The sequence below is a fragment of the Rana temporaria genome, chromosome 1 (genome assembly GCF_905171775.1).
Source record: "Rana temporaria chromosome 1, aRanTem1.1, whole genome shotgun sequence".
Lineage (NCBI taxonomy): Eukaryota > Metazoa > Chordata > Amphibia > Anura > Ranidae > Rana > Rana temporaria.
This window is the reverse complement of record NC_053489.1, coordinates 533,498,127-533,514,480: the sequence shown is the minus strand read 5'-3', so window position 1 is coordinate 533,514,480 and position 16,354 is coordinate 533,498,127. Positions and strand designations below refer to the sequence as shown.

Here is a 16,354-nt window from a genome sequence, read left to right as displayed (position 1 = left end):
AGGGCCGGCCATCAGATTGCCTCCACCTTTTACTAACACAGGAGAGCACAGCAGGGAGCAGGAGGCAGAATGGGAGAGAGGAACAGCAGCGCTGAATAGACAGCGGGAGCTGCCGGAGGTAACTTTCCAAGTTAACCAGCAGGTGATTGGTTGCTATTTAGAGTTGCTGTTTCTCTCTTGCTTCCTACTCCGCTCTCTTGTGTCTCCCGCTCTGCATGCTCGATTAAGCTAGGAAGGGGCAGAGCTGTGAGGGGGCTGTGTAATGTAAATGTGTCCAGAGGTGTGGAAGTGGGGGGCTGTGTAATGCAAAGGGGGGGTCCAAGGGTGTGGGGAGGGGGCTGTGTAATTTAAAGTGGTCCAGAGGTGTGAAGCTGTGTAAAGTAAAGGGGTCCAGAGGTGCGGGGGCTGTGTAATGTCAAGGAGGTCTTCCTAAATTTTACCCACAGTTATAGCTGCAGTCCTATAGATTTCTATTAGGTTGCACATTGTTTCTGCATTTTTTGAAAGCGCACCAAAAGTCCCGCATGCTGCATCATTGGTGCACTTTCAGAAAACAGAAAAACATATTTTTTTGGGGGTGACACCATGTTTTACTGCACTAGGTAACACCAACCCTAGTGACGCCACTGGCAGTAGCACATAGTAAGTGTGCCACTACCAGTGTCATGTACCTTCAGATAGAGCCTGACGGCCCCGGTTCACGGACCACTGAGGTTGCAACAGAGGCCGCGAGAGCATGGTGAGGTAGGAGTGCCTGCAATGTTCTTGGTAGCAGGAGGGTGGAACTCCGCTTTAAGGGCCGGTTCATACTGCTGCAATGCCGGAACCCTGCAAATCCACTGGGGGTTCCCACATCGCATGTCTCCTGCCGGCAGTTCACACTGCCACATGTGAACTGCTGGGAGTGCCAATTAAAACTTAATGGCACCCCCAAATCGGTTCGCATATCGCAGTGCGATCTGCAAATTCGGACGGGAATTGGATCGCATGGGTGTGAACACCCAGGGCTCGAGTCCTGCAGGAACGCATGGGAACAACGTTGCTGTACTTTTTCCACAGCAGGAACGCCGTTCTCATTGTCATCAAGGTGCACCTCTCCTCCCCTACCTCGGTCCGCCCATTCCTCCTCCTCCAGCGGCCGCTGTAACAAAGTCCCGGCTCTAGTGATAGGGGGAACACTGATCCAATGGCAAATTAATTCAGTGTGATGTAAATTATAGGAGCCGGGACTTTGTTACAGCAGCCACTGGAGGAGGAGGAGACGGACTGAGGGAGGGAAGAACAGGGTCGCGCTGGGATATTCAAATCCCAGATTCAGACACATGCCAGGCTTCATTGCTAGACACAGATCAGGCTGCATTGCTGCACACTGATCGGGCTGCATTTGATGGACACTGGCAAGGCTGCATTTGATGGGCACTGGCAAGGCTGCATTTGATGGGCACTGGTAAGGCTGCATTTGATGGGCACTGGTAAGGCTGCATTTGATGGGCACTAATAAGGCTGCATTTGATGGGCACTAATAAGGCTGCATTTGGTGGGCACTGGTAGGCTACAATTGGTGAGCAATGGTAGACTGCATTTTTATGGGCACTGATAAGGCTGCATTTGATGGGCACTGGTGAGGCTGCATTAATTTCCTGTACCATGTCTGCAGTCTCTGACCATCTCCTGTACCATGGGGGCTCTTTCTAAACAGACTCTCTAACAGAGGCACTCTCTGTGTCCATTAGAGAGACCCCCCCCTCTAGGTCCAATTAGAGTACTCTGCTTCTCTTTCTGTATTTTGTTTATTGTTAAGAGATCATGGGAGGATCCCAGTGTAACGATAACTCCTTATGGGAGCATCTCTGTGTTTGAATCGTTGCCATAGAAACATTTGTAAAGGGGGAGGAGTTAGTAAGGTGGCCACGCCCTTGTAGGGGCGCCAGAAATATTTCTGCACCCAGGCGCATGTGACCCTAGGATCGGCCCTGATCCCTGATACCTCCTACACTGTGGCCTCTCTACATCCCTGATACCTCTAGCACTATAGCCACCCAAGCTATCCCAAACATTGCTACCCCCTATACACCCCAAATCCCCCCCTCAGCATTGTTTTCCCCCCATACACCCTTGATATTCCCCAGCATCATTATTCCATCCATGTAGTACCCGCTTTTCCAGTGGAGATGTAATGTAAACTTTTGGATCTGTGCCCACCTACAGCACTGCACTCACCTATACCAATCACACAAGCAGAAGGAGGGGCGAACGAGGGAGCATCCCTCCGGGCATTCCAAGCCTTTTTGGTGCAAACAGTGCTGGACAGCTGGGCTCACCATGACACCATCCACAATGCTACTTCTGCAGGTGGGCTCTCAGTGCTGCTGACTCAGCAGCTCCCACTCCAGCTAATATTCCACAGCCTTTGAGTCCCGAGCATTCAAGCTGCATGGGGCGGGGTCAGAGCATCACTGGTGCTCCGGCCTTGCCCCTCCCTGCTGGCTGTGAAATAATAGGCATCGTTCTGCATAGCGCTGCGCACAGCTGCCAGCCTGCCCCCCCTGTGTATCCATCACTCTCAGTGCCATAATGGGGCCCCTAATTTTGGGGCAGCGTGGACTCAAGAGCCAGCTTCTTTGGGGAAAGTGCAGGGGCCCCCATGCAGCTGGGGCCCCTGGGCAGTGCCCAGGTGTGCCCTCTCATTAAGACAGCCCTGCTACCAGAGACCAATTGATAAGGGTATTTCTCTGCTCTTTCCTCCAGTCAGCACATGTGAAGGCCAGACACCTGACTGAGAGTGCTGCCCTTCCCTTGCCCGTCTCAGGCTGGCCATACAATATATAATTTTCTTGTACAACCGATTTACCAAAACAATATAATATGATGTCTAACTTAAACAAACACTTTCAATTTGTACGCAATCAGGCAGGCCCTTGCATTACAAAGTTGAAAGTAAATCCTTAAGAAAAACGAATAGGAAAAAAAGTGTATAATGCCTGCCATTACACATGCTAAAACAAATTTAGTGAATTATTAATTTTGTGAAAATAGTGCAGCGCTGCGTATCTATAAATCTTATATAAGCAAATAATTATACATTCCAAAAAAGATTATGAAAAATATTTTCTAAAAAACAGTTCATATGTAGGTTTTGCTGATTGTTTTTCTTAATTTCTAAAATTCAGTGAATTGGCTTCATTGAGAATACATTTTCTATACCTACAGGTGAAATATAAATACCTTGAACTTGCCCAGCCAGTGAGAAGGTTGGTAGAAGCCCATAAGAGAAGGCCTAACCCAAGTCCTACGGTTTTCACAATTGGAACAACTGTAATATTACCTGCACATATAAAACAATACAAATTACTTGCAACATAAATTAGCAGATGTTTGTTAGGAACAATTCAATTCCAATCCAATCCAATTCCAATCAAATGAACGGGATGCACAAGCATTGCTTTTACTGTGAACGTTTGACAAAAGCCTCTGATAGAAAGGTCTTGTGCTGTTGTTAAAGGGCTCCGATTAAGGCTGGGTTCACACTTAGTGCGGACGTGGCTCACAGCAGGGGAGCAGTGCATCCCTGTTCTCCGTTTCAGGCCCGAATTTTTTCTTGAATTTGGACCTGAAACTGAGCCAAAGACGCACAGGACTCCTGAGCAATCCGCCACGGAGATGTGTGAACCGGCTCTATTGAGAGCTGGGCACACTCTCCTGTCATCCAAATTGGATGCAGGGGAAACCCACATCCAATTTGCACTAGTGTGAACCCAGGCTTAAAGGAGTTGTAAAGGCAGAAGTTTTTTTTTTTTTTTACCTTAATGCACTCTATACATTTAACATAAAAAAAAACTCTCAGCCCCCCTAAGTACTTACCTGAGCTCCTCTCTTAAGCGATGTCCACGATCCCCTCATCCGTCCAGTACACTCCTCCTGATTGGCCGAGACAGAGCAGCAGCGCCATTGGTTCCTGTGGCTGTCAATCAAATCCGGTCACACAATCAGGAGAGAGAGGGGGCAGGGCCAGGTCAGGGATCTGTGCCTGAATGGGTACACAGAGCTCTGACTCAACTGGGGGTCACTGTAGCAAGCTGCTGGTTAAGGGGCACTCAAAGGAGGGAGGGGCTACGAGCAGCAAACACAGGTCCCCACACTGGTGGCGCCTGCCTATCCAGTAAACAGATGGTGTTCCCATCAGCCCTCCCGAGGACCAGGTACAGCTCTACAGACACGTTATGTGACACAGTGTGCCAGAGCCACAATAGAGTGCCTGTGAGTTATGATACCATCCATGATGCCAGAGAGACAGACACAGTGCAATGTAGTCTATTCACAGACACCCCCAAAGCACTCCTGCGTTGAAGCCTTGAAGGCGCTGGCAGCCTCACGATCGGATCTGCTTCCCCTCTGTTCCTGCTGATGGACACCGTCAGCTGAGCCCAGCTGCCTCTCTCTGCCCATCACTGTCGCCGCCCCCTGCCTGCCTCACAGCCTCTTAAGTCTCACTCTCCGTGCCCCAGATACTATTGGGTGGGGAGCGAAGGAAGATCACTCCACCAGGAAAGCCAAGGAGATAAAACAGGCAGGCGGCTGGCCGGGACTTGAGCCAAGGCAGAATAACATGTAAGCAGAGCTGAATGGGCATGTGCCCAAAACAGAAGAAATGGTCACTCCGCTCTGACCAGCACATGATCATCAGAAAGGGGCAGAGATAATGAAAATACACCCCCTAAGCTAGTAGGTGTGGTGGAGCAGGGGTTTGCAATTCAGAATATGTTTTTTGCAAATTCTGCGCTGACTGTCTTTGAATTTGCCCCAGCCCCTGTTCAAATCCAATCCTGGGACAAAACCAGGGACAGACTGACACTGTCCTTAATCCGGGGAATGTCCCCTGAAACCGGGGATGTCTGGTCACCCTACTGTACCGGTATATATGTTATACACACACACACAGCTAATATTGCAGAGGGGTGCATTACATTCCCAGCCATACAATTACTGGCATGGCTATGATGTAAAGTATACTTTACTGACACTGTTCAAAATCATGCAATTATACCATTGGTACCATGCATTGATACAATCTGAGCTCCGGGAACTAGAAAAATTACATTAAAGAATGCACATTACAGTGTGTCAATAGTGCATAAAACCGTTTTACAACCAACCACAATATGCCATATTATCAAATCTATTTATAATTAATGTGCCCACGGGTGGAGAAATTCATTGTACATTACAAAAAATTCCTGTACATTGACTGAGTTATTATGAATCAGTTCCGCTGCAAGCGCACTGTCCGAGTGTGAATAGTCACACTGCAGTGAATGGGAGGGCGGTTTTCAGGCACTTAGCAGAGGTCATTTCAAACTCTAAAGACCCTTAAAACTGCCCCAATGTGAAAAGGGATTAAAGGGTTTGTAAAGGTTTGTTTTTTATTTTCTAAATAGGTTTTTTTAAGCTAGTGCATTGTTGGTTCACTCACTTACCTTTTCCTTCTAAATGTTTTTTTTTCTTTGTCTGAATTTCTCACTTCCTGTTTCTCCTCAGTAAACTTGCCACCATTATCCGAGCTGTGGTTAGTCAGCCAGAACAACTTAATGGACAGCTTACTGAGTCGGGAGGAAGGACTCCAAATCATGTGATCACCGACTGGCAAATCACAGTGATCACTACTCTGAAAACCTGCCCCAGTACTGTTCCTCCTCTGCAAAGAGAAAAAGATACATTGGAAGTTTCCCCCTCATTAAGGCTCCATTCACACCTAAGCATAGTGCAGCCACAGCTGCCGCACAGCGTTTATTTATTTTTTATTTTGTGGTGCGGTTTTGGAACGACACCATTCATTTGAATGCGCCTCCCTCCACTCCAAAAGACGCTCTTGTACGAAATCTTGACACAGAGCCAGGAGCATTTGGCGTTGTGATTTTTGCCACGATTTAAACGTGCTTTGTCGCTCGACCAAAGCTGCAAAATCGAACTGCGTTTTGGGGTACTATTAAGAAATAACGGCATCCGTGTTTTGCCACAATTCGGGAAACGGGGGCAGAATCACACAATTCCAGTGTGCTCAGGCGTGAACGGACACGTCAGTCAAATTGAGAGTGCGTCTAGGACAAAGAGAAAAAAATAAAAGCATATTATTGTTTCTTTACCCTACTACAGGTAAAAAAATAAAAAAGACACACACACACACACACAGTATGTGGTATTGCTTCAATCGTCTACAGTACAGGAATTTATTTTGGGGGGGTAGGTTACGGTAGTGATATCATTTTTTTTTTTACCATTTCAAGCCATTTGGATTGCATCACAGTAAGCCTCCATCACTTGGTCACTGCAGCTTACCTTCTAGATGAGTCTTTTTAAAGAATGATAATGAATGTGCTGACATGCCTTTTGTTTTAAATACTACATGGCAATAAACAATCGCATAGCAATGTAAAGCCAATAATTTGCTTTCAGGGCATGTATTTTTATACTAAAAGTACTCAGGATTTAAAATAAAAATAAAAGTGTGTCAGTGTTACCAGTCTAATCCCCTTATCTTCACACTCTGAAGGATTTGGGATTAGTAAATTTCATAAATACACTTTTCTGGTGAGTATAGACAGTTTAAATCACTGCCAGGAAAAATGTTAAAGCATAACAGAAAAATCAGGATACTATATATATATATATATATATATATATATATATATATATATATATATATATATATATATATATATATATATATATATATATAATGCAAACCTGAAGACTAGTTATATTATATGGTAACAAAATAGGTATATGCTAATAAATATTAATACATTAAAAAGAAAAAAATTGAAATATGAAAAAGTTAATTTGATGTATGCACCTGATGAAACCAAGTCATATTTCTGAAACTGCATTATTGCGTTAAAGTGATATTTAAAATTTAAGAGTCACTAAAAAATGTGAAAGATACTTTTACATTTATCCAGATTAACGTAACTAAAATCCACAAAAGCCTTGTGCAAATTCCAGCTCTAGACAGGGTCACTGTCCAATGTGGAAAGGAAGGAGGGTGTCAAACTGTAGATCAGACTCCTGACAGTATAGGCAATCAGCACATACAATCTACATATATGGCCATTCAGTGCCACCCAGAGGTGTCCAAAAAAGTTATATAAAAACAGTGACATCTCCTCACTACTATAAAGTATGTGAGATAGACTGGCAGTGGACCAAAACTGATGTCTAAAGGCCGTACACAATATGAAAATCGGAAGTAAAACGTTGTACGACGGCCGATCAGACGATTTTCGGATACAGTGCTTTCGACAGCCGATTGCGGTTTTTCATTCGACAAAAGCTGGATGTGTAGACTATTAAAATTTTTGTCGTATGGGAACTCAACGTCAGATTTAGTTTAATTCATCCGAAAAAAATTGTAAGAGCAAGACTACGCATGCTCAGAAAATAAAGATACATTACAAAACTATTCAACACATTACATCACTTCTGAGGTTGAATTCTGTCAGAGGAGAATTTTCGTATGGTGAGTAACCCTCTTCACTTTCGACATTAGACTAGCATGCCACAAAAAAAACGGACGAATGGCCGTCCGAAAATCTGATCGTGTGTATGAGGCATAAGAGTGAGAGCTAGAGAATGTGGAGGGACAGAGGCAGTCCCTGTCTGAGTAGACTATGAGGTTGATTTACTAAAGGCAAATCCACTTTGCACTACAAGTTCACTTGGAAGTCCAGTCGCTATAGCTATGAGAGGAAGATCTGCCGATTTTATCATGCAATCATGTACAAGCAAAAATGCTGTTTTTTATTTTCCGTGTATGTCCCCCTTTAGATCTACAGCAACTGCACTTCCAAGTGCACTTATAGTGCAAAGTGGATTTTCCTCTAGCAAATAAACCCCCATGTGTATAATCAGACTAGAGCGTGGTGACTGATGGAACCAGTAAAGCAAAAGGGCTGAAACAGCTCTGCATTACCTTCAGTTCACCCACAGGGGTGGGCATTCAAGCATGAAAATGACCCAAAACACATGGCCAAGGCTACAAAGGAGTGGCCCAAGAAGAAGCACTTTAAGGTCCTGGAGTGGCCTCCAGACCCTAATCCCATAGAAAATATGCGGAGGGAGCTGAAGGTTCGAGTTCCCAAACGTCAGCCTCGAAAGCTTAATGACTTGGAGAGGATTTGCAAAGAGGAGAGGGGCAAAATCCCTCCTGAAATGTGTGCAAACCTGGTGGCCAACTAAAGAAATGTCTGGCCTCTGTGATTGCCAACAAGGATTTTGCCACCAAGTACTAAGTCATGTTTTGCGAAGGGGTCAAATACTTATTTCACTCATTAAAATGCAAATCAATGTATACGTTTTTTTGAAATGCGGTTTTCTGGATTTTTTTTTGTTATTCTGTCTCTCACTGTTAAAATAAACCTACCATTAAAATTATAGACTGATCATTTCTTTGTCAGTGGGCACATTTACAAAATCAGCAGGGGGGGTCAAATACTTTTTCCCCTCACTGTAAATGTTAACAAATATCTGGTAAATTAAAGGACAGAGGAAGCTTGGGCCCAATAACATTATGGGCTTGAGAACAGCTCCATCCTCAGCTACAGCTGTATTAAAGATGCTACCCGATAATGCCGATTTCAGAGATTTGTTGGACAGCAAATAGATGTCCTAAATAAATGACAGAGCAACGAGAGAGAGTACATACAGTAAGTTATCTATACAAGGCACATCACATCTAGTGCAACTTTTTATCCACCAACCATATTTCACTCATATTTAGCTAAAAACATAGTTGTGTCTACTCTATGTAGGTCCAAAAATTAGGACATTTGTGGCTCCCAAACTTTCTAAACAAAGTGCCAGTTTATTGTCCAACTTTAGGGGGGCCAGACTGTGGTACTCATTGTTGGTGTCAGTTGGCAGAATAAGGTGTTGTATCAGTGGGGGGGGGGGGGGGGGGGGGAATAGTGCCCCAAGGGCGGGATAAAGGCAAGCAAAGGGCTGGATTCAGCCTCTGGGTTACAGTTTGTTGACCACTAGTGTATAATAAAGGTTCGACTCAATGTGATAGAGTAGGCAGAGTAGACATACTGAGGTAAGAGGACCTAAATAAATTTTTTTCCAATGGAAAGCTTCACATCTTGTTTGCCAAGTATACCGATTCATAACAATCCCTTTTATTCTTTTGGGAGGGTCCAGTCTGTCACATTGCCAAAGTTACATTAAATCAGTGTGAAGTACTCTTTTATCGTTTTACCTGTTGCCCATACACAGCCTCCAACCATAGCAAGAGGCCAGAATTTTGGACAGCGCAAGATCAGGTTCACCACTAAAGCAACTATCCATATGGAAGCACAGAGAATCCACTGGAAGAACATACCTGAAAGATAAAAAATAAATAAAAAATAACATTAAAAAAATAAAATAAAACGCATGGATAAATCTAGACTAGACCAGACATCCTACTTTATTTTACAGTGAATTTCCAAAACAAATATATATATATATATATATATATATATATATATATATATATATATATATATATATATATATATATATATATATATATATATATATATATATATCTATATATATATAAATATAGCAAAACTAAAATATATGTTGACGTCAGCAGATTTCTTGCCTCCAAGTTTCCAAACCTCATTTTATCCAACTTGGTTGCAGGCAATGTTCTTTCTCAGTGCAGTGATCTGGAAACTAAAGACTTAAACTAATAGGACCTTCTCCAAGAAGCAACGGCTTGAGAATCTGCTGCTCGGCACAGCCCAGAATAAAAAGAGTTTTCCTAATTAGTCTAGCTGGAAAACACTCACTCAAATATTGCTTAGCACAGGAAAATTATACTAGGTACCAAAGATAAAATCTTACTAGACTTTATAAAGTTATTTCATTCTTCATAATGTAAGACGGGGTAAAAGACTAACTATTTCCATACCTGCGCTATGGTGTATATTAACAATAATAATAATAATAATAATAAAGTGATATTAGGGGCTGCCCGTTGTTGAAACGCTATCATCACACACTGGAGAAAATTGGTGACACTTCTGTATACGGTAAATCTGGCAACTATCACTTCTGTATACAGTTAGCGACCCGTTAGGGACACCTAGTGGTTGCTTATGATATTTCACTAATTTGCAATCTATGAGATACATGTTTTGTTAAAGAGAAGGGTGCGCGGTTCACTTTATATTTTATTTCATTCTTCATGTTTTAGAATGGACCCTACCCTGTTACCATAGTCTTTTAAAAAAGCCAGATACACAAATACAGTAATTATTATTGCATGGACAAGGATTCTAGACCTTTAGAATCACATACATTGAACATTTACACTCACCGGCCACTTTATTAGGTACAACTGTTCAATTGCTTGGTGACACAAATTGCTAAATCAGCCAATCACATGGCAGCAACTCAATCAAGCATTTAGGCATCTAGACATGGTGAAGACAACTTGCTGAAGTTTAAAGCAAGCATCAGAATGAGAAATAAAGGGGATTTTAACAACTTCCCGCCCGGCCTATAGCCGATTTACGTCCGGGAAGTGGTTTTGAAATCCTGACTGGACGTCCTGCAGGATTTCATGCCGCGCGCAACCGTGGGGGCGCGCAGCGCGGCGATCGGTGATGCGGGGTGTCAGTCTGACACCCTGCATCTCCGATCTCGGTAAAGAGCCTCCAGCGGAGACTCTTTACCACGTGATCAGCCGTGTCCAATCACGGCTGATCACGATGTAAACAGGAAGAGCCGTTGATGGCTCTTCCTCACTCGCGTCTGACAGACGCGAGTAAAGGAGAGGCGATCGGCGGCTCTCCTGACAGGGGGGGTTCGCGCTGATTGTTTATCAGCGCAGCCCCCCCTCGGATCGCCACATGGACCACCAGGGAAGCCCACCCTGGACCAGGGAAGGGCAAATTAAAAAAAAAAGTATTGAAAAAAAAAAAAAGATGCCAATCAGTGCCCACAAATGGGCACTGACTGGCAACATGGGTAGATCAGTGCTGCCCCACAGTGTCCATCAGTGCCACCCCAGTGTCCATCAGTGCCACCCCACAGTGTCCATCAGTGCCACCCCACAGTGTCCATCCATGCCCAGTGCCCACCTATCAGTGCCCATCTGTGCCACCCATAAGTATCCATCAGTGCCACCCATAAGTGCCGCCCATGAGTGCCCATCTGTGCCGCCTATGAGTGCCCAGTGCCGCCCATGAGTGCCCATCAGTGCCGCCCATGAGTGCCCATCAGTGCCGCCAATCAGTGCCACCTCATCTGTGCCCGTCAGTACTACCTCATCGATGTCCATCAGTGCCATCTCATCGGTGCCCATCAGTGCCGCCATATCAGTGCCCGTAATTGAAAGAGAAAACGTACTTATTTGTAAAAAAAATTAACAGAAAAAAATAAAAACGTATTTTTTTTTCAAAATTTTCAGTCTTTTTTTAGTTTAGTTTAGCGCAAAAAAAAAAAAAAAAAAAAAAAAAAAAAAAAAAAAAAAAAAAAAAATCGCAGAGGTGATCAAATACCACCAAAAGAAAGCTCTATTGGTGGGAAAAAAAGGACGCCAATTTTGTTTGGGAGCCACGTCGCACGACCGCGCAATTGCCATTCAAAGTGCGACAGTGCTAAAAGCTGAAAATTGGCTTGGGCGGGAAGGTGCGCAAGTGCCTGGTATGGAAGTGGTTAAAGAGGTTGTAAAGGAAAAATTTTGTTTCCCTAAATAGCTTTCTTTACCTTAGTGCAGTCCTCCTTCACTTACCTCATCTTTCGATTTTGGTTTTAAATGTCCTTATGATGAGTCTCAATTTCAGCTGCGATATTCAGATGGTAGGGTCAGAATTTGTCACAAACAACATGAAAGCATGGACCCATCCAGCCTTGTATCAACGGTTCAGGCTGGTGGTGCAATGGTGTGGGGGATATTTTTTTGGCACGCTTTGGGCCCCTTAGTACCAATTGAATATCATTTAAAGTTAAATGCCACGGCCTACCTGAGTATTGTTGCTGGCCATGTCCATCCCTTTATGACTACAGTGTACCAATCTTCCCATGGCTACTTCCAGCAGGATAATGCACCATGTCACAAAGCTCAAATCATCTCAAAATGGTTTCTTGAACATGACAATGTGATCCAATGGCCACCACAGTCACCAGATCTCAATCCAATAGAACACATTTGGGATGTGGTAGAACAGGGGATTCATGGATGTGCAGCCGACAAATCTGCAGCAACTGCGTGATACTATCATATCAATATGGACCAAAATCTCTGAGGAATGTTTCCGACACCTTGTTGAATCTATGCCAGGAAGAATTAAGGCGGTTCTGAAGACAAGAGGGAGTCTAACTTGGTACTAGCAAGGTGTACCTAATAAAGTGGCTGGTGAGTGTATATGTCGTTGCAGTATTGCATTATATATATTTAAGGGTTATATGATAAGTACAATCAATGCATAGAATATTAATATTCAGGGTGAACGCTCCATATCCTTCATCCAAAAGCATTAAAACTTTCCTTTGTGCACCTTGTGCTTTTCACCTATATAATAAGTGAATGGATCATGAAGTCTCATGGTATAATTTGTTGACCTGTACGAATAGCCAATAGTAGAGTAAATCTTCACATTCCTGTGTCAGCAGTTTGTGTTTAACCACTTCCATACCAGGCACTTACGCACCTTCCTGCCCAAGCCAATTTTCAGCTTTCAGCGCTGTCGCAATTTAAATGACAATTGCGCGGTCAGGCTACACTGTACCCAAACAATTTTTTTATCATTTTGTTTCCACAAATAGAGAATTATTTTGGTGGTATTTGATCACCTCTGTGATTATTTATTTGTTTGCGCAAAAACTAAAAAAAAAAGACAGAAATAAAAAAAAAAAAGTTTTTATTTTTTTCTGTTAATTTTTTTGTAAATAAGTAAATTTTCTTCTTCAATTACGGGCACTGATATGGCTGCACTGATAAGGCGGCACTGATGGGCACGGATAAGGTAGCACCAATGAGGTGGCACTGATGGGCATGGATGGTCACTGAGAGATGGCACTGATGGACACCGAGGGTGGCATTGATGGTGGCATTGCTGGGCACTTTTTTAAATGTTGCCAGTCAGTGCCCATTTTTGGGCACTGATTGGCATCTATTGCAAAAAAAAAAATTAACATGTAAATGGCCAAGTGGTAAATACCTGGCCATCCACATTGCCCCCTTACCTGGTGGTCCTGGTGGCTTCCTTGGTGGTCCAGTGTGGGCATCAGCAGGGGGGGGGCTACGCTGATAAATAATCAGCGTATACCCTCTATCAGGAGAGCCGCCAATCGGCTATCCTCTACTTTCGTTCTTCCAGACGCGAGTGAGGAAGAGCCGATCAACGGCTCTTCCGGTTTACATTGTGATCAGCCGTGATTGGACATGGCTGTAAAAGTTGTAACAGACAAAAAAGCGCCAATCGTCTTTTACTAACAAGGAGTCAGCTAAAAGCAGCCCAAAGGCGAATATAAATTCCCCATTAGAGTGCCGTTGTACGTCACCGCGCATTTTTCATCATTTTTCTAAAGCGATGGTGTGTGGGCAACTTCAAAGATGAAGTTGGAAAAATTTGTTTTTTTGGACATGCTGAAAAACAACGTTTTTTTTTTCATGCCGAAAAACGATCGTGTGTACGTGGCATTACAGTTTTTGTAGGTATTAGACTACTGAATAGTATTGATTATCTCCAGAAAATCATGTTCACACACCCTGTAGAGTTAATTTTTTTTCCTTTCATTGACATCATCTCTGTTCCTCCCCACAAGCAGTCTGTATTAGTGGGTATTACTTTAGCAGGGCAGTGGCTAAGCATAGCTGCCATTGTTCCCTTGGTTAGTTAGCACGCCCGTGGAACACCCCCTCTCCCTTCCATGAGACAAGCCTTGAAACCATTGTAATGAAGCTGGAACCTTGTTTCCGTGAGCTATCCTGAACTCGGCTTCAATGTGAGGGCATCAGAAAGCTGACACGCGCTTCCTGAGCAATCCTCAATTTATTATGGGTTCTGTGCGCAAATTTTGCACAGAAATATACAAGCTTACGCTTCACCCTGTATAGTTTATCGAACCCTCTTTGTATGCTGGTGGGTTAATATGCTCCTGTCTTAATGGTCCCTAGTATGTGGATGTATGAATGTGAGTTAAGCCTGGTACACACTACCAATTTCTTTTTATTCAACTCTGCAGTGCTGAAAAAAAAAAAAGAAGAAAAGAAAAAAACGGACAGTTTAGGAATAGCTGCTATACTAACCATGTAATGTTAGTACAACAATCTCCCCTGCTGTACTATTGTGTTCTGGCGGGGGGACTTCTCCCCTGCTAGAACACTCCAGTCAATGGCTGAGAGGGCTGATCTGCAGACCTTTTTCGGTCATGCCCCTTCGACAGAAGCCAGCCTTATATTGAACTGGCCGATGTCATCCGACATTAGGCCCGTGTGTACTAGGCTTCTTAGATTGTAAGCTCCTTGAGAGCAGGGACCGATGTGAATGTATAATATATATGTAAAGTGCTGTGTGAATTGACAGCGCTATAAAAGTGCCTGTAACAAACAATATATATTAAAGCGGGAGTTCACCCATTTATAAATTTTTTTACCTTTTCCCCTTAGATTGATGCTCGTTCGGTCTAGGGGAATCGGCTAGTTGTTTTAAAATATGAGCAGTACTTACCCGTTTTCGAGATGCATCTTCTCTGTCGCTTCCGGGAATGGGTCTTCGGGAGCGGGCGTTCCTTCTTGATTGACAGTCTTCCGAGAGGCTTCCGACGGTCGCATCCATCGCGTCACTCGTAGCCGAAAGAAGCCGAACGTCGGTGCGGCTCTATACTGCGCCTGCGCACCGACATTCGGCTTCTTTCGGAAAATCGTGACGCGATGGATGTGACTGTCGGAAGCCTCTCGGAAGACTGTCAATCAAGAAGGAACGCCCAGTCCCGCAGCCCATACCCGGAAGCGGCGGAGAAGATGCATCTCGTAAACGGTAAGTACAGCTCATATTTTAAAACAGCTAGCCGATTCCCCTAGAAAAAACGAGCATCCATCTAAGGGGAAAAATAGTTATGTATGGGTGAACCTCCGCTTTAATCCAGCAGCAGAATGCATGGTTACATAAAAAATCACATACCATCTCCAGTGTCAAACTTCTTCACTGGCACAAAATTTGATCCAAACAAAATAACGGATATGGCAGAAGATGCAAAGCCAATTGCCAGATTGGAACTGTTACTGTGGACAGTATGATTGGTATCAGTGATCCAGAACTCCATGGCTTTTTCTCTGGTGTTTCTGTATTTACGGAGTCTAAAAAAAACGAATAAAAAACAAAACACATGTAATAAGGAATACAGAAAAAGTATTTGCTTTATTTCAAGCATGCAGGTAAATTACATTTTGTTATCATTATGCACAATATCACTATGCTTAATGGGTGTAAATATTGGGTCTGAGGAAGGGGTGGAACCGAATGTTTCTACAAGAGGTCAACTGTTGTTGAAATTGTCTTTAAGACCCCTTTCACACTGCCGACGCCCATAGCGTCGACAGTAAAATAGAGGTAAAACACCGCTATTTTATCGTCGGATTTGTGGCGCATTTCGGCCGCTAGCGGGGAGCATTTAACCCCCGCTAGCGGCCGAGAAAGGGTTAATACCGCCGGCAATGCGCTGCTGCAGCGCCGTATTGCCGACAGTACCGTGGCGCTGCCCATTGATTTCAATGGGCTGGAGCGCATTAGCAGCGATGAGTTCACTGCTGCTAATGCGCTCCAAAGAAGCTGCTGGCAGGACTTTTTAATGATGCCCTGACAGCGCACCGTTGCAGTGTGAAAGCCCTCGGGCTTTCACACTGGGGTGAATAGAGCAGCAGTTTAAGGGCAGATTGCAGGCGCTATTTCTAATGCTATAATGCCTGCAAAACGCCCTCAGTGTGAAAGGGGTCTAAGGGATAAGAGCATTGTAGCTTGCCATCGCAGACAACCCAATTTCCTCCTAAACAAAATTTAAATACAATCACATCCCTCCCATGTACAGGAAATTAGCTTTATATTAGCTTTATATTGTCCATCCTGTCAGGGCCTTAAGCATTGCCATAGAGCAGGGGTATTGAATTCAAAATCAAGGAGGTCTAGTCACTAAAATTTTCTTCCAGCCAAGGTCCGAATCTCAAGTCTGTGCCATGAAAGATTGTACGCATCTACTTTCCTTTTTTTGGCACAGGCCACGCTCTCTGGTGCTTTTGTTATTGTTTCCTCCACACACTCTGGTATTACTCTGTAAATGAAAACTGGATGTTCCCCCTTGCATCAGG

General features: G+C 43.8%; 1 protein-coding gene across 1 annotated transcript in view; it reads right to left on the bottom strand.

Moving 5' to 3' along the window:
- TMEM144 (transmembrane protein 144) overlaps positions 1-16,354 on the bottom strand; it is a 52,207-nt gene that overhangs the window by 30,149 nt on the left and 5,704 nt on the right. The window contains exons 2-4 of the mRNA XM_040332309.1: positions 15,174-15,349; positions 9,251-9,373; positions 3,226-3,325 (exon numbers count right to left, since the gene is read on the bottom strand). Coding sequence (XP_040188243.1) covers positions 3,226-3,325; positions 9,251-9,373; positions 15,174-15,315 — 365 coding nt within the window. The 5' untranslated portion in view covers positions 15,316-15,349. The remainder of the gene's footprint in view (positions 1-3,225; positions 3,326-9,250; positions 9,374-15,173; positions 15,350-16,354) is intronic.